Genomic DNA, 17,796 nt, shown 5'->3' with positions numbered 1-17,796 from the left:
CTTTTGCAGAAAGAGGTCAGGAGGTGTCCCCAACTTGCCCTGCTCCAGGAGAGACCCACAGTGCCCAGGGACACTGATGGTTCTGATTAGTCCTGCAGTAAAGGAGCCTTTACAATCTTATTTAGGGTAGGTTTCCCCAACTGACAGGGCCAAGTGATACAATCAGCTTATAATACAGTTTTGGATCTTACTTTGAGGAAAGCAGAGTAGAACGTACCTCTTGTCCGATCTTGCATTATTTGTTTGAAAAGCCCTTTGTCTGAATGTGTTGTGTAGATGAGAGGTCCTTGCTCATTCTTTGAAAGGCCATGGAGGACCTAGACATCCCCACACCTCCTGCCAGCAGCCCTCAGGCCTCACCAGCTACACACACAGAGCAAGCATGCAAGGGGAGCAACATGTTCTTTTATTGATGCAATAGGTCCAGTCATACCAACAACTGACATCCTGCATTATGGTACAGCTTTGTACTCAGAGTTCATCTCAAAATACCAAAACATCATAGGGTGTGTATCAAAGTGGGAAAATAAAGTAGCAAACATAGACACTGTATCAGGTAGGTACTAGAACTGATGACCCAGTGGAGCGAGTGCACATTGACATGAAAGCTCCTTAAAGCAAGAGGGAAAGTTCTAACATTGTATTCCAAATATATAGTCTCAAGTTTTTAGCCTTCCTTTTTTTCAAATACATAAAGCAATACGTACTATCAAGATACAATATGTACTATCTAGAATGTCTGAAAAGTGCGAAAACACTGTGACAATACAGTGTAAATATTCTGGTTCCACCCAAGGCTGCAGTCAGCAGTGGATCTCAGAGCCACCCCTTCCTGAGGCCTCACCTCCACATCTCCAGGCTCTCCTAGGAGCTTTGGGAATTAGCAACTAACTGCCCCATCCTCACTCAGGCATCTCAGCCGCAGCGGCTCCTGCAGAAGGAAGCCAGGCATAGAGAGAAACAAGGGTGAGTAGTTCCACATCTGCTTGTGCTGAATGAAAGCCCCACTGTGAGGGGAGAGAGAGCAGATGATCCACCGCTGGCTTTTGGGGGATCAGGACTTGCCATCCCACAGCCAGAAAGACAGAAAATGGAGTATACTCCTCAAGTTTGGGTGTGGAAAATACCTCCACATGCTGGGCAGTTTTAGGAGTGGGCTCCAGCAGTCTGGTGTGATGTTCTGTTAGATTCCCTCCGGGCACCCCCACCTAGAGGCCCGGAGGAGGCGGGCCACTAGAGGGCGCTTTGTGAGTGGCTTCTTTCCACTTTGTACTGGAGTTTCCAGAACTGCTTTAAATCTCCCCATCCTCAAGTCGGCTTCGTACTCTCTTCATTACAGCTCCGTGTACCTGTTACAGCCTAGAAAACGGACAATTGCACCATATCCTCCCCTGTGTTATTTTAGATTTTCTCTTTTCCTATAATGTAGTTGAACAATTTGCCAGACATATTCCAACAGAAAATATGCTGCCAGGTATCCCCCGGCCCTCCCCAAACCCCTATATCCCTGATAAAGGAAAATGAAAATGTAAACTTTGGAAAGCCCGTACTCAGGTTTGCTTCTAGAAGGATGCAAATGAAGCCCCCCGGCCAGCCAAGCCCTTCCTGCTGGAGCCTCTCTGGCCTAGGCTCTCAGGGCAGGTGCCTCGTGGCCCAGGGCACAGCTTTCCTGGCGATTCCGGAGCACTGGCTGCCTGAGGGCTAAAGGAACAGAGCGGGAGACCGGCCCTCCAGTACTCTCTAAGGCACTAACCCCGACATCAGAGACACTGGCTGGAGGGGCGTCCAAGCAGGCAGGGCTCACATTGGTTTTGGTTGGGTTTTTTTTTTTTAAATATTTTTTCATAAGATGTTAATAATCAAAAGTAGAAAATAAAAATCTACATTTCATTAGAATAAGATGTTATCATGGATGCCATCTCCCATGATACTCTTTCCCCACCCCTCCCCAAAGCAGGGCCCTGCCCTGTTATTTAAAATAACAACAACAAAAAAAACTTTGTAAGTGCCAAAGGTTGATGCATGAAATATTTTTCATAAAAGTTATATACAAAATGGACCCCAACCAGTGAGGCCTCCTCATCTCAACCCTTATCAATCAAGATTAAAACTCAGTGCATGTGTGTGCTTCATCCAGCGTCTGCCGGCTGCATCCGTGCCTTCAGGCTCTGTTAAGGAGAGTGGTCCTAGAGGTAGGCAGGGCACAAGGAAATGGTCAGGTGGCTGGCAGGCCCTTCCCCTAAACAGGCAGAGGGCGGGCCATGCTATCCGGGGAGGGCCTGGATTCTAGCAACCGGCCAGCAGGGGAAGGGTCAGGGACACGTGGACCCAAGTCCAGCCTCCCACCGACTGGCAGCCTGTGTGGAGGTACCCCCTGGCCGCCTTTCAGAAGGACAGATCATGCTCCCCAGTCCTCTCCCTTCCTGTAGACCCAGGCATGGGACTAGTCTCAGGGGCTCACAGGCCTGTCCCCGGGGGTTTCTTACCGGAGAGTCTTCCAGCTATCTTTTTCCATGTGGTTTTCAGGACCTTCACTTTCAAAGGAGGCGATGAAGAGAGCTGCGAGATGAGAAGCCCCTCAGAACCCATGTCCACGTGCAGTCAGTCTGCACACCACACCAGTTAACCCTTTCTAGGGGAGCAGCTGGGCAAGGACAATGACCTCTGGGGTCTGGACTTTTCCACAAGTCTCTGTTTCATGAGGTGATAGGCCCCATGAGATCTAGAGCTCCCAGCTTCCTCCTTAGGGACTTAGGGACTGAGAAATTTCTGGTCCTGCAGCACTAACCCAACCATGCTCTGGCTCTCTCAGGTGGCTTCCAGAGCCCTCTCTCCTTGTCCTCATCCTGTCATCTACCCACTGCCCAACCTCATGTACCTCATGCCCAACCTGTGGGCTGAGCTGCTCCTGTAGAACATGAGGACAATGATCAGGCCCGCCTCCCAGGGCAACCCCATGAGGGCAGAGGCCCTGGATGTGGGGGAGTCAGGGTAACATGTATGGTGTGGGGACATGGGTGTGCTGCCACGGGGAGCTGGGCCTCACCTTCCTCGCTGTAGATGGGTGCCGTGAGCAGGTAATTCTGAATCTTCTTGTCCTTCTCAAAGGGACACTCTACCTGAGTCCATGTCATGAACTCATGGATCTGTCTGGAGATCTCCCAAAATTTCTGAAAATACAGAAGACCAACTGGATGTTCATTTGTCATTTTCAGCTTGAAATCCTTGGTTAGGGTTAGGTTCTGGTTTCATTCTGCATGCCAGCAAGATGGGACAGTGACCCTAGTCAGCTGACTTTGTGGCCACAGCAGCACTTGATGCAGCATGAGAGCCAGTAAGTGTCCCCAAGACCACTCTGCTTGCTCTTTGCCTAGACCATCAGGCTGTGTGTGGCAGGGTCTGTGCCCCCCCTGTGTAAGACCCAAGAGGTCCCCATCTGAGACTCCAAGCTGAGGCACGTATGCAGGCCACACCTGGCACAACACCACCAACCAGAACATGCCATGATCTCACTTTTTAAGGCCTGTGTAAGGATCCCGAATTCCTTCATACCCCTTACCTGTGTGAGGTAAACACTGGACAACCTCACTTCCCCTACACCTCCCCGATGACCTTTGTCCTACCTTCCCACCCTTGGCCAGCGACCCTTAGCTTCCATCTGGAATTCTGTTGCTGCTTCCTTCCTGCTCAAGTCCCTTCTTGCCTAAAGCCTTCCTCCCTCCCAAACCCCCCAGAAGGTATAGCCCCCTTCTCTGTCTACCTGTTGGGACCAGGGTCCTGGGTAAATACAAGTTCCCTGTGGCTCCAAGCCCTATAACCAGAGCATCCACCCAGAAGGGTTGGGGTCACCCTGATACTTCGTAAACAGCACACATAGCCCCCCTGGAGCTTTCAGTCCTAAAGGCCTTTCTGTACCAGGGTCACCACCTTGCAGCCTAATGGTACAGACTGTCTGCCCTAAGATAAGGCTGAGGGGTCTGTCCTGCCTTGTGTTGAGACAGTTTGGCCCCCCTCCCCTTGGACCACAAGGGGACTGAGCTCACCTTGAAGTTAACATGCCCATTGGGCAGGTGGTTGGTATGGATTTTGTGTAAGAAGTAAATGTCCTTAACGAAAAGGTTGAACACAGGGATGACAATCTTCTCTCGGCTGCTGTTAGCCATCTGGGACCTTTGCGTGGCCCCCTGCAGGGCGGTGCGATAGTTGCAGAAATTGCTGGATGGGTCCATGTGGTGCTGTGGGCAGATGGGAGGATGTGGTGGGCCGGGCTCTCCCTGCACCTGACTTGTTCAGAGTCCCCCTTGAAGGTCAGGAAACTGATGGGGAAGGTACTGCCCCACTGGGCAGCCTGGACCGTCACCAGAGGAGGCCTCCTTACCAGGAGTGAGCATCTGGCTCAGCACTGCGTCTGGGCCCAAGCACCATCAGGAAAGTTAGAGAAGTCTCACAGCTCACACACACCTCTTCCCTGCCCTGCTGAGCCTGGGTCTCACTTTCCTTTCAAAACCTTCCACTGCCCCTCTACTGGGGCCAACACCTCCCAAACCTGACAAGCTCTGCAAGATGTTTATAGAAAGTGGATTCTGGGGACGCCTGGGTGGCTTAGTGGTTGAGCGTCTGCCTTTGGCTCAGTGCATGATCCCAGGGTCCTGGGATCGAGTCCCACATCAGGCTCCCTGCGGGGAGCCTGCTTCTCCCTCTGCCTATGTTTCTGCCTTTCTCTGTGTCTTTCATGAATGAATAAATACAATTTAAAAAAAAAAGTGGATTCTGTGATCAAATATATTGGGGAAGGCCTGTCCACTCCTGGGCCACCCAGATAATCCAGGACCACAGGAATTCAAGCCAGGAAAAGGCCAGTCTGCTTAGTCAGCATCACCCAGCACAGGGCTCATGGGCCCATGTTTCTCAACCTGATTCCTAACCACTCTCCAGAACTTGCTTTAGGCAATGCCAGTTCTGACTAAAGTCCCAAGGGCTGAGGAGAGCTTCAGGTACCCACCTCCTAGAGCAGCCAGGCCAGCTCAACATGCCCTACACCAGATGGCACTGTGGGCAGTGGGTTCTCAGCAAGGGGGCAGAGCATGATGGGTCGCCCACCCTTCCTCAGGCCAATGCAGGATGAGGCTGAGGTTCCTACCTCCAAGACATCAAATTTGGCCGTCTTGACTTTGGACCACGTTTTCTTCAGCCTCGCCACAGGACTGAGGTTCATGCCAGCTGCAGGGAACAGCGGGTAGGGTCAGGATGGCGGTAGGCAGGCCATGCAAGAGCTGGCTAGGAAGCCCCGGGGCCTGGACACTCACAGATGATGGCCATCATGGAGTTGAAATTCCCGATGTTGAAGCACCCCGGGCCACATCAATAAAGAACTCCAGCATGCGGGTCCGGTGCTTCTTCTTCACCACCTTGAGAGCAGCCAGACAGCCTCAGGGTGAGCCCACCGTACGAGCATCCCTCCACCACCCGTCCCTGAAGGGCAGGCTGGACAGGAGCCACCCTGGGCCCTCAGAGCTGTCAGACCCAGGGTTGGGGAGATTCCCATGGGCTGCAGAGGCAGGAAATGCAGCAGTGGCATCTTCGATGCTGGGCAAAGAGGCAGGAGAGCAGTCCGAGATCACTAAGGGAGCCCCAGATAAACTCACAGACTGCGCTGGTACACTCCACGGATGGGTGTGTCTCAATCACTGTGAGACTGGCCAGGGCACTGGGGGGGGTAGTGGTGGTAGGGGTAGCAGGGATGTTGGTGGCCCTGGAATGGAGGCTTCTGTCTCCACTTTCAGAGTTTTATCATCTGAGGGGTACAGAAGTCAGAGCCCCAGGCAGCCTCGTGGGTTTGGAGAAGGGACAGTGCCACCCTACACACATGGGCCGTGCAGTGCTTACCCGGCACACCTCGGTGGCCACTAGCATGCTAAGGCAGTTGGACCAGTTGTCATAGGCCTCCAGGCTATAGGTCTTGGTCAGGTCCCCTCGGCACTGGTAGAGCACACACAGCAGATCACAGGGAGCATGAGGACCCTGCCAGCAGGTGCCGCCCCAGTCCTACCCCCAGAAATGAGCTGGCACCATGGCCAAAAGAGACTGAAAAGGACAGTGGGCTATGGGCAGCTGGACAGGCCCAGGGCTCCCAGGATGCCCCTCCCCAAGCTCCTGGGAACACTGCCCCCTTCCAGTCTGTATCACCCTGCATTGCTGTCTGCAGACCCCCTGGAACAGGCACTAGGCCAGACCCATTTAGTTGTGAGGCCCCCACCCTGCACGGGGTATAGACAGGGACCCCCTTAAGGCCACCCCCGAGCACACAGCAGCCCCTCACCCTGTGCTTGTCCCGGGAGTCCATGTGGCTGACGATCTGCATCAGGTCCTCAGGATGAATGCTGCTGACCCTCTCCTAGGATGGGCAAGGACGGGAAGGTGACAAGCCTGCCATTCTTGGGCCCCATACCCAAGGTGTGGGCCACGTTCAGAGTGGCAGTCCAGACCTTCCTGCACGTGTGTGCCACAGCCTCTCCTTGATCAGAGCATCACCAGTGGGCAGGTTCTGCCCACCCCCATCCCCAAATGTACCCTCGGGGTCTGGAAGACCTTCCCCTGGGAGGGGAGGAAACAGGGCTTCATGGGAGTGAGGCCTTGGGGCAGTGGCAGCTAGCTACAGGGTACCTTCCAGCCCACGGCATAGGCAAGATGAGGAGACGGGGTGGGGGGAACTGGCTCTCCCCCTCCAAGCCCTTCACCTCCTGGGCCAGTCCTCTATCCTGGGGCCACTGCAGTCCCATCACCCCAGCCCCTCCCATGCACAAAAGGCTGCTGTGATCCTGGGGACCCAGAAGCAGAGGTTTGAGCTGGCACGTGAGCTTCACCTGACTCCCCAGTCTGACCGACCAGCGAGGAGGCACCAATGAGTGAGCATCGGTGATACATCCTACCCCAAGCAGTGCATGCTGTGGCACTGACCAGCTCTATATGAGTCAGCTGCTGGGCCAGCACCAGTGGGTCGCAGCACACGCCCAGGATGTCCTTCTGAGTGGCTGGGGGCTTAGCCTTGAGGACAGACCCTTTGTCCATGGCTGGTGAGCGGAGCTTCTCCCGAAGCTCCTGTAGCTGGCTTCGGGCAGCCAGAGACAGCAGCAGGCTCTGTGTCATTTGGGCAATGGCCTTCTTCACTGTGCCATTCTCCTGTGAAGGTAGGGGACAGTGAAGGTGCTGGTGTGGGCTGGCAAGACCATCACCTCTCCAGAGGAACCCATCTCCTCCCTAAGGATATGCCTAACTTTGAGCCCACATCCCTACTCAAATCTGCCACGAATATTCGGGCCTTTGAGGACAGAATGGAACAGTGGGAGCTCCTCTAAGTCCTGCTGAGGGTGGCTCAGCTGCCTACGCTGTGGGGATGGGAGCTGAGGGCCAGGCCGAAGCCAGGGGTAGAAAACCATGGCTTTCCCAGGAGCACGCAGCTGAACCACTTTTGGTCTTCCCACAGTAAGGCAGCCTACAGTAGGGAAGAGAGCATCCTCTAGGACCCGGAACCTTCACTCCCTGCCCAGAGCTCTCCCTGGGCTTTGTGAGCCCTCAAACCAGACAAGACGCAGAGCACACAGAGTACTCCCCAGGTTTCCTGTCTCCGCAAAAGGCCGGAAGTGAGCTGGGATGCCAGAACTGCAAACCGGCTTTTACTAGGCTCCCACTCCACTCACCCCAAACCCAGGAAAGGGTAGGGCCTGGGCTCATTCCAGCCCACTACTTAGGCCACAGGGTCTCTCACAAGCCAAGTGTGCCAAGGCCCATTGCTGGACAGCTGAGCAGTTTGGGGATGGGTACAAATGGAGCCACCCAGTCATCTTAAAAGGTGACAGCATAGAAGACTGCATAGAGAGCTGTCCCTGAAGACCCGCCCTCCTGTGAGAGTAGACCCTCTCCCCCAGACATACACCCACGGAGCTCTGCATGGCTCCAGGGAAGACCTCACCTCATCACACAGTGTGACCCGGTGAGTGATGGCCTTCAGTTCGGCCATCGCCTTCTCATCCTGGAAGTCATAGGGAAAGGCCTCGGTCCACTCCTTCAATAGCTGTACGATCTTGGCTGAGAAAGACTTGAGCTTGGCCTGAGGTGGCAGGACGTAGAGCAAAGTCACCCTCCACAGTGGGCAATGAGATGACAAGTGGTACGAGCCTCCCCCTCTCCTCCGGGTCTGGGGTGAGGGTGCTTGGGAGGACCATCCCCTCCTTGTCCCCTGTGGATTTTGTTGTACCTGCTTTGTTTCATATTCCCCTTAGTACAGCAATTTCACTTAAATTCATTTTCAAAAAAATTTATCCTCTACCATGACATAGAAAACTAATTTCCTTTGTTGTTATTAGAAGTCACCCATTTAAAATAACTGAAAACCAAGCAAAATTATTGAATGAGAGACTCTCGCCTGCCCCCTCTCAGTTAAAAGCAGGTTGGCAAGTGCTGGGAAGGGGTGCAGATGCTCAGAGGCATCCCCTCTCCCAGCTTCATGTCACTAAAGGTGGGCGGGCACCCCTGCCGTTGCCGGGGCCACACACATAAGGCCCGAGGAGGGTGTGCCCAATGCTGGTCCTCAGTGCCCAGCCCCACACTGTCCCGCTAAAATGACCACATGTGCCGGCACCCCTTCTGTGCCCACCTAGGCTCCTGCCTGCCTGGGCCTGCCCTCCGGGCTGTTCTTGCTGCCCTGTGGGCCTCTAGCCACTCCTCATCCCCACATTTTTTGGCCCACATCTGCCCCACCCCTGCTGAGCTGCCTCCAGCCTGCCTGATCCTGGCCACAGGCCCAGCTGGTTCTCCCCCCGGGGCTGGCCTGCATCCTGAGCATGTGCAGGTGCACGGTGAGGCCTGATCTGGTGGAGGGAACATAGAGGACAAAGTCATTAGCAAATGGGGGGCAGGACATGCTCTGCCGCAGCCCAGACTAAGCCCTGCCAGTTCTCGGATGGCATACCTACCACCCCGTCCTCTGCACCAGACCAGACTTCTAGAAGCCACTGCTCCCAAAGCACATGCCCACAGCCATCCTGGCCACCAAAGCCTGGCTCAATCAGAAGAGACAACAGGGAAAAGAGCCCTCCTGAAAACCACTCCAGGCAGGAGAGTCAGCCTGGGAGTGCTGCCACCTGACCTCTACCCAGAGTGGTTTTCCTACCAGCTGGGGTCCCGGCACTGACCAGGATTGCTGGCAGGGCTGTCTTTCCTGGAAAGAGGTGTGAGTACCCACCAAGAACAGTTATTTGTAGCATCCCATGAAGAGTGCTGAGCTGTGTGTGCACCCCATGCCCCACAGGGAGCCATGCCCCAGGGGTGCCCAGGGGGCCAGAGACAAGCCAACCTTGCCCAATCAGGGAGGGCCCTGGGCTGGGCTCAGCCAGACCTGTCCTGCCAGCTTCTCTCCCAGCTGTGAGCAAGCCAGGAGCTGGGGGCACAGAGACAGGTAGCACCCATCAGCACCTTTACCTTCTCAGACCCAGGAGTCTCCAGCTGCTGCCTCTGCTCCAGGCAGATCTGCCCCACACGGGCCAGCAGGTCATGAGGGGGCATGAAGACCCGGGAGCTCAAAAGGAAGGTAAAGATGTATGTCCTCTGAAGAAAAGAGACAAGGAGAGAGGATGAGGAGCAGGTCAGGCCTGGTGCGGCCCCAACCGCTGAGGTCAGGGCCAGCGAGCCCCATGGCGGCCCGACAGCACCAGCCAGCGGCCGTGCCTTCTCCCGCCTGCTTTGCTGCGCCTTGACTGCCCTTCCCTTTCTCTCAGTTACCCAAATCCTGCCCCACCCCCGCCCCGCCCCCTTGCAAAGCACAAAGTAAATCCCCCCTCCGAGCAGCCCCTGGAGGCTTCCCCCAACAAGCTCAGCTCCCAGCAGCTTGCTCTGGAGGATTCTCCTCCACCCCGTCTTACCCCACGATGGAAGAGAACACCCAACCTTGATTGTTGATGGGACTCTCCCAACCTTACACAGTGCTCCTGGGGCCAGGCTCCAAGCGTGCTGCTTCTCCAGATAGTTACTGGCCTTGCCAGGGGAAGCAGCTTGAGGGCATGGTGGGGCAGTCTCAGGCCCTGCACCCAGCACCCAGCACCCAGCACCAGCAGATGGCTGCAAGCCCCAGTGCAGTCACTAACCAACTGTGGGCCTTATCTCCACCTGGCACACCAAGGCCCCTCTGTCCCACAGCCATGTGCTCTTGTCACTGGGCTGTGTGGTACAGGTTCTGATAGGTCCTCATGACCTGGACTAAAAGGGAACAGGCCCCAGGCCCAGGGTTCTCAGAAGCATTTCGTGTCACCTGGGTCAGCACCTGTGAGATCTCCACATTGGCCCCTGCCTACAGACAGGGTGGACTTGGGAGTGGGGATAGCTGCTTGGGGCTCTCCTGGGGAGTCTACCCCTGCATGACTGCTGCAGGCTGGAGGGCCTGGGACCCTTTGCCCACACTCTGGGCCCACAAGGCCTTGTGGAACAGGACTCGGGATTCAGAGCCTCAGGCCCTCACTGCCCCCATGCAGCCTCCAGAGGCCATTAGAGGAGACTCTCCTGGGAACCGCAGGGGTTCCTCCAACCACATCCCCTAATACTCACACTTCCCATGACCTGTCCCCAAGCTGTGCAACATGGGTGCTCAGAGATCCCTGCTGGTCGGTGGCCCCTTTCTAAGCAGATGGCTCAGACGTGTGATGAAAGTCACCCGGGCATCACACCTTGGAGTTCTTAGCCAAAGTAAGAAAAGCTCGCAGGGCGGAGCCATGCATTTCCAAGGAGCACAGAGATGTACTGGTGTGCATGCATCCCCAGTTGCCAGTGTACATGGGGCAGGGGCAGCAGGGGGAGGCTGGGGGAACCCAGGAAGCTGGCAGAGGAGCTGATGCCTAGCTGGACTCTGGCAGCCCTACCTTTCTGCTCTACCGCCCCCTTACTTGCTCCGGGAACACAGGCATAGTGTTTGGGGGATAATCCTGAGTAGCAGCCAAGAAGGCCCTTCTGGGACAGACCTAAATGAGGAGTAGCCCCCGCCACAAGGCCACAGAGCAGAGCTGGAGTTGGGGGTGCCAGCCCCTGGGAGGCTGATACCCTGCCCTAAGCTGTTTCAGGGCCTCAAGGCCCCTCTTCCCAGCTGCACCACCAATCCCAGCCCCAGCCCAGGTCTGGAAGGGTTTTCAGGAGGGATGGAGCCCTATGGCGGGGGTAGGTGGGAGGCGTGCCATGTGGGCCGGAGGGCACAGGCACACCGAGAAGCTGAGTAGGCTCCAGCAGCATTAGATACAAGCCGGAGAGGGGAGGGGCAGCCCCTGCAGGTGGGGAGCACAGCTCTGCCCTCAGGATGGAGGGGGGTCGTGGCTGGGATGCGCTGCTGCAGCCTGACCGTCCTGGGGAACAGCAGGCCTAACACCACTGTACCTACGAGATGGCCCCTAGCAGAGGCAGAAGGGAAGCCACACGACAAGGGACTCCTTCTAAGAATGTACCAATGGCATCTTGAAATGAAGAGGGAGGATTTGAACGCAGGCACACGCCGGGGGTCTGTATGCTGGCCAAGCGCGGTGGGCCTGTCTCCTCTTTTTCTAGACGATGGCAGTTCACGCACAAAACAACCTTCCCAGCTCAGGGACAGGACACACACGCAGGGTGGGTAGACCCTCACCAGGACTCCAAGGCACCAGCCTTACCCCTTAGACTGCTCTTCCTCCCTGACATCCCTGCCAGAGCTCAGGTCCCTGTTTCACCCCCTTGTGTATCCTTCCTCGTGCCTTCAAGGCCATCTCCCAGCTGCCTGGGGTAAGCAGGTAAGTCAATGAAGGTGCCTCTCCCCTAGGCTGGGGGCAGGGGGCAGGGCAGGAAGCAGGGCTGAGGCTCCCTGATGACCTTCCCCTACCACACTGCTCTCTTCAGTTCTTGGTCCGGGCCTCCTTCCCCATCCCAGAAGCAACCTCCCCTGAAACCCAGGTGGCCCCCACTCATCCCACCCATCTCCAGGTCGTGGCACTCACATCCGGGTAATAGTCCACTGTGGGGACCAGGTGCTCCATCAAGGCCTCCAGGGACCCAGAGATGAGGCGACCCTCTTGGAAGACAAGGTCCCCAGAGCTACTGGCCCCGCTTCCTCGCTCCCCCATGCCGGGCTGCACTTGTCCACTATGGCTGGGCCCGAGTATGCTGGAGAAGACGACAGACGTCTGGGGCATAGTTTCCTGGGAAGAAGAAAAAGGCATCACAGGCCCCATCGCCAGGCCCTCCTCCTCCTCCTAGGCTGGCCTGCATCTGGAGTGTGTGCAGGTACACAGTGAGAGCCCCACCAGGAGGCTCTCACCAGGGCCAGGAGGGGCACCCCAACCATGGGTGGGTATCAGAGGTGGGCAGGCAGGCCTCCTGGCAGCCCTGCAGCTACTGGGTATCTGATAAATGTTTCTTCAGCACCTGCTCTGTGCATAGCAGGCCCCATTCCCACAGCCCGGACACACAGAACCCTGCCTCCTGGGGTTACATCCCAGTGAAGAAGAGAAAACTATGGAGGAGAAGACCAAGCATGTAGGGGTGGTCAAAGCAGCTTCAGGTGGTACCACTGGGATAGACTGACACTGTTAGTCATGCAGCATCCTGGGATAAGAAAGGAACATTCTAGGCATAAGGGACAGCAGGTGCCAAGGTCCTGAGACCAGTGTGTGTAGAGGGAAGAAGCAGGGAGAACGGTCTGAGGAGTAACAAGCCAGACTATGCACACCTAGGCTGGGGGCAGGGGGCCATGTGCACCTCCTCTGAGTGAGACAGCAGGCACAGGGACTCCGTGAGGAGGACTCAGGGTGAAGGTCACTATTTCTGCGGTGTGGAGACCCAGCAAGGGAGGGATCTGAAAACCAACTGGTGGGTTTTGCTATAACCCAGGAAGAGATGGCTCAGATCAGGTGGTAGAGGGAAGCAGGGTCAACTCCGGATGCTGTAAAGGATGGTCTCGGGCCTGAGGATTAACCAGCACGGGGAAGAACATGAGGGTGGGGTTTGAGGAAAGATGTGGAACTTGCTTTTGGAGCTGAATTTGAACTGCCTATTAGACATACACATCAGACAGCAGTCTTGGGTGCTCAGGGCTCCCACAGCTGCGGCTGCCCACAGCGGCCTGGCAGGAGCAGGAGGAGGGTGCCCACCTCACCCTGCAGCAGGGCCTCTACTGGAAGTCTTCATGAGGTCTAGGAGACTCTGCAGCCCTCCTGGGCCTCCACTTCCCAGTGCCCGGGGCAGCTGTCAGTGCCTGGGAGGTGCTGCACGGGGCTCAGAGGGAGGCACATTTGCCAGCCCAAGGCCTCTAAAGTTACGGCCCGTGTGCATGCTCCCCCTCCTGCCAGCCAGAGTGGCCTGTGCTACTGGCTAGACTAGTCTCACCCTCTCCCCACTTAGAGGGCAGGCAGGTCTAGGTTGGAGCAGAGGAATGGGGCACCTTCTTGAGCTCTCTCCATATCTAGTGAGCACTGAGTACTGGTGAGCAGGCCCCAGTGCCCCAGCCCGGCCTCCCCAGTCAGCCATGCTGCTCTGCTTCCCTAGGGGTGGAGGCCACCTCCTCCTGTTTAGGGGAGTGGAAACTGCATACGCCCTCCTTGGGCTCCCATAGCGCTCACCTCTGCTGCTGCTGCTCCTCCCAGCCCTCGCCTGCTTTCTGATCCAAACTGGGGCAGGCTTCTGAGCCAGTGTGGCCTCAGTTTACCCAATGAGCAAACAGTAGTCATGAGTATTTTATTGCTAGGAGAGGACCCTGGCTCTCCAAGGTCTACACAAGCAGATCCGACTTCCACCCCACAGCACATCAGCTGAGCCTCACATGAGGGAAAAAGGACACTCAGCCTAAATAACACAGGCTTACCTGCAAACACCTGAAGACTGCCTTAGAATTCCCCAAAACTTCGTTGTAAGGAGAGTGAACACTCAAGAAAAGCCCCAGAGATTGAAAGGTCCTTGATCCCCAGGCTCAGCTGCCTCACTTGGGGATGGGGTTTCAGACTCCCAGAACACACCCCTCAACACCTGCTGGCATGCACACTCTCAGGCCCTGGCCCAGACCTGCCAGGTCAGAAACTCAGGCACGTCTGTCTTCCATCTGTGCGTTACCGAGCTGTCTGGGGGGCTTCCGAGGGGACTCAAGTCCACATGCCTCTGGCAGCCACCTGACCACACCTCGCACCTGCCCATGGCCGGCCCTGCAGTCATCACCCCGCTCCTCCTCCCCCGGGGCTCTGGTCCTCCAGTGCACCCCACCACACCCTGTTCATCACAGCCCAGAAGACCACAGGATGGAGCTGCCAGGAGGGGCCCATCCCTTCGGCTTGAGGCAGCAGCCCCTCCTGCAGCATCTGGGCTGAGAACCCCATGACTATCCCCCCAACTGTACAAGATCCCATAGTGCCCATTTTTCAAGGACATCAATATAGGCTTACATAAGTGCACAGAAATGTGTGGCCGTCACCACCACACTAATCACAGACTTCACTGCAACGGAACTGGGGAAGGATGAGACTCACTTTCCATTCTACACATTTGCAAGCTATTTGGTAGCTTTTCTAAATGGTACGTCCGTTTGTCATTTTTAAAAAATAACTTTGAAAAATAATAAAATAACTGTTTTTTAGCTGCAAAGCAGCTGACTTTTGAAGTCAGTACTTTTTATAAAAGCACATTAAAGAGGCTGATGCCCAGGGCTGGGCCTGTGGATAGAAGCACAGCCACCACCTCAGGTCCACGGAGAAGGCAGGCTTCAAGGCGGGGGCCTGGAACCCACACAGAGAACAGGGAGGGCCCACAGGGGCTGTATGGGACCACCCCAGCATCCATCCTGCCCGGGGACCCACCCAGGGATGCTGCCCACATGTCCTCCTCTCTCCCCTCCTCTGTGTACTGAGTCCATGGCTCCTGTCAGAGCCCCTTCTTTGCTCCCTTCTCTGTCCCTAACAGAGCCCCCCACCCAGCCATAAGCGTTGAGGGGTCTCCAGGCTCAATGCCAAGTGGGCAAAGATTTCGAGCACCCTCCGTTTTGAATCTCACTACACAACAGCCAGCTCCTTGCCCCTGGACAAATCTAATCTGCCTCAATTTCTGTAGCCATTAAGTGGAGATGAGGACAACCCTTGCTGAGCCCCCTGCCTGCCTGGCATTTCTGCTGGCCACCGCCCTGGCCTTGTGGTCCCTTCTGTTCTTGCAACTGGGGTCCTCCTCTCCCATCCCAGCAAGAGCAGAACTGCGTCACTGGCCACACTCCTTCGTGTCTATTGTCCTGACTGGCCCACTTCTCAAGGAAGGGCCACTCAGAGTGGAACGCCCAGGATATCTGGGCTCCTGTCCTGATGAGTAGCACACAGCAATCGCAATCATAATAGAAACAAAGCTCAGGTTGAGGACCTCACACAAGCCATCAGTGACACCAATGCTAGCACTGAGCCCCTCCTTAATCCTCATAATAGGGCGCTTGGATGGCTCAGTTGGTTAAGCGTCTGCCCCCCACTCAGGTCAGGGTCCCAATGTCCTGGGATCAAGTCCCACTTCGGCTCCCTGCTCAGTGGGGGAGGGGGGCTGCTTCTCCCTCTGCACCCCATTGTGCTCATGCCTCTCAAAAATCTTTTAAAAAAATTCTCACAAGGGATCCCTGGTGGCACAGTGGTTTGTGCCTGCCTTTGGCCCAGGGCGCGATCCTGGAGACACGGGATCGAATCCCACGTCGGGCTCCCGGTGCATGGAGCCTGCTTCTCCCTCTGCCTATGTCTCTGCCTCTCTCTCTCTCTGTGACTATCATAAATAAATAAAAATTTAAATAAATAAATAAATAAATAATCCTCACAAGAACCCCACAAGAACTCTCATAAAACCTGTTATTCTCCATATGCTGCAGATGAGGACAAGGCACAGAGAGACTAAGTAACTGGCCCAGGTCACACAGCTAGATTCCAGCAGCACCCGGATGGCAGCAAAGGCCATCAGGGAGACCTGAATCTGAAATTGGCTTGGCCACCTGTCACTTTGTCAGGATCCTCAACCTTAATTTCTTCGCCTGTGGGATGGGCACAGGGTGTGTACTACTTCTGAGATTTGCAGGGAGGATGAAATGTGCACAGTGTTGCACATGAGACATGCTATCACCTCCCCGTCCCGGAGGAGCCAACTCCCAGGACGCGCCTGCTCAGCACCCCGCACAGGCCATGTGGGTTCCCAGGACACAGAGGTGCAAGATTATTCTAGACACAGGCCCCCAGAGGCCTCAGAGGGCCCAGCCCTACACAGACGCCCTAAAACGAGTGTGGTGCTGGAGCTGCAGCAGCAGTAGCAGTAGCACCAGGAAACTTGTAGGTGGTGCACCTTGGCCTGAGTCAGAACTCACCCACTCTCAGGAGTTTTAGACCCTCTCCTAAAGCTTCGCGGCTCCCAGCATGGCCCACCCAGCAGCACCTTCACCTGGAGACTCGCTAAAATGCAGGACCTCGAGTTCCAGCCCAGGCCTACCTCGGCGACATGGAGTTTTCGTGGGACATACTTGTGCCCTTGAGAGCGTCAGCCTGCAAGCGAAGCGAGCCAGCTTCACCTCGGCCAGCGCTGTGGCTGCCCCAAAATCACCTGGGTGTTTAAAAAAACGTTCTGCCCGCCCTGGCCCCCCACAACCCTGATTTAACTGGCTCGGGGTCCCGTCCAGGCTGTGGCAGTTTTCAGGGTCTTCCAGGTGAAAATGGGAACAAGGGGTACAGGGAGCCTCTCTTTCACTTCTTCTGCCTTTGGCTAAACCCAGACACGACTGGAGGCTATGGACACTCGGAGGAGAGCTCTGGAAGCCTCCTGAGCCCCGGCCCAGGAGGACGGAGCCAGGGTGGGCCAGTCTTCACACCAGCCTCTGCAGGTCCTGAGGTCAGAACCCACACCTCCCACCTGGACAAAGCAGCAGCCTCCTGAGGGGAGGGGAGGCCACTTACACCCGACCTCCTCTGCCTCCCCTCAGCTCCCCTGTTCAGGCAGGACGGCAAGCACCTTCTCATTAGAGATGCACTTGGCTCACAGTGAGGCAGGTGAACGTGATTCACCATCTCCTGGAAGCTGGGCCTTGAGAGCTTCCCACCTTCCGCACGGGGCCAGGTGGGTACCAGGCCAGGCCCGGGGGCCCAGGTACCCAGGCACAGGCGGGAGGGCCCTCCTGCCAGCCTGACAGACACTTGGCTCTGCGCTGAGTGCCAGCACTTGCCTGTTTCATGCCTGGTCTTACTTGGCTCTGCCGGGCAACCAGGTGAGAAGCTACTGCCCCTGCCCTGGCCGAGTGGCACTGTGGCAGCTGTAGTGGGATGGGGGCAGGCAGAGAGGGCTGGCCTGGGAGAGGTGCAGGCCAAGGGACCCTTAGCTACCTGCTGCCAGCAGGGTCCAGGAGGCTGGCCAGAGGTGAGGTAGGCCAGGAGGGCAAAGCAACGAGCTGCAACCGTTGACCTCTCTCCATCCTTCTGCCCCTTCCCAGGTACCCCCCACCACTCTGCTCCATCTGACCTATCTGTTGCTGCTCCCCAGAAAATGAAACGGCTACCATGGGGCCCTGCAGCTACCCCTGCTTACTGTTCCTCCTCCATGGTCTGATAAGGGACATGACCTTGGAAAAACCCCCAGCCACCTCACCTGCATTCCTTGAATGCTCATCTTCACCCCAATAGTGACCACCCACCCACACCTGCCCGGGCCCTTTCATGGGGTTCAGGTCTGGGACTTCAGTGAGACAGTCCAGAATAAGTCAGGAGACACTGTCTCAAGGACACTGGGGAAGTCTCTGAGCTGCTCTGA

At 56.2% G+C, this 17,796-nt stretch overlaps 1 protein-coding gene across 1 annotated transcript in view; it reads right to left on the bottom strand.

Moving 5' to 3' along the window:
- Positions 1–385: 385 nt before the first annotated feature.
- RASGEF1A (RasGEF domain family member 1A) overlaps positions 386–17,796 on the bottom strand; it is a 32,482-nt gene continuing 15,071 nt past the window's right edge. The window contains 13 exon segments of the mRNA XM_055345708.1: positions 386–2,186; positions 2,487–2,559; positions 3,047–3,170; positions 4,044–4,235; positions 5,141–5,220; positions 5,307–5,351; positions 5,354–5,408; positions 5,887–5,979; positions 6,320–6,394; positions 6,958–7,179; positions 7,970–8,107; positions 9,478–9,603; positions 12,003–12,203. Coding sequence (XP_055201683.1) covers positions 2,162–2,186; positions 2,487–2,559; positions 3,047–3,170; positions 4,044–4,235; positions 5,141–5,220; positions 5,307–5,351; positions 5,354–5,408; positions 5,887–5,979; positions 6,320–6,394; positions 6,958–7,179; positions 7,970–8,107; positions 9,478–9,603; positions 12,003–12,197 — 1,443 coding nt within the window. The 5' untranslated portion in view covers positions 12,198–12,203 and the 3' untranslated portion in view covers positions 386–2,161.

The sequence above is a fragment of the Nyctereutes procyonoides genome, unplaced genomic scaffold (genome assembly GCF_905146905.1).
Source record: "Nyctereutes procyonoides isolate TBG_1078 unplaced genomic scaffold, NYPRO_anot_genome, whole genome shotgun sequence".
NCBI classification, from domain to species: domain Eukaryota; kingdom Metazoa; phylum Chordata; class Mammalia; order Carnivora; family Canidae; genus Nyctereutes; species Nyctereutes procyonoides.
Note: the sequence above shows the minus strand (reverse complement) of the source record. Positions and strands in the feature narration are given on the sequence as shown.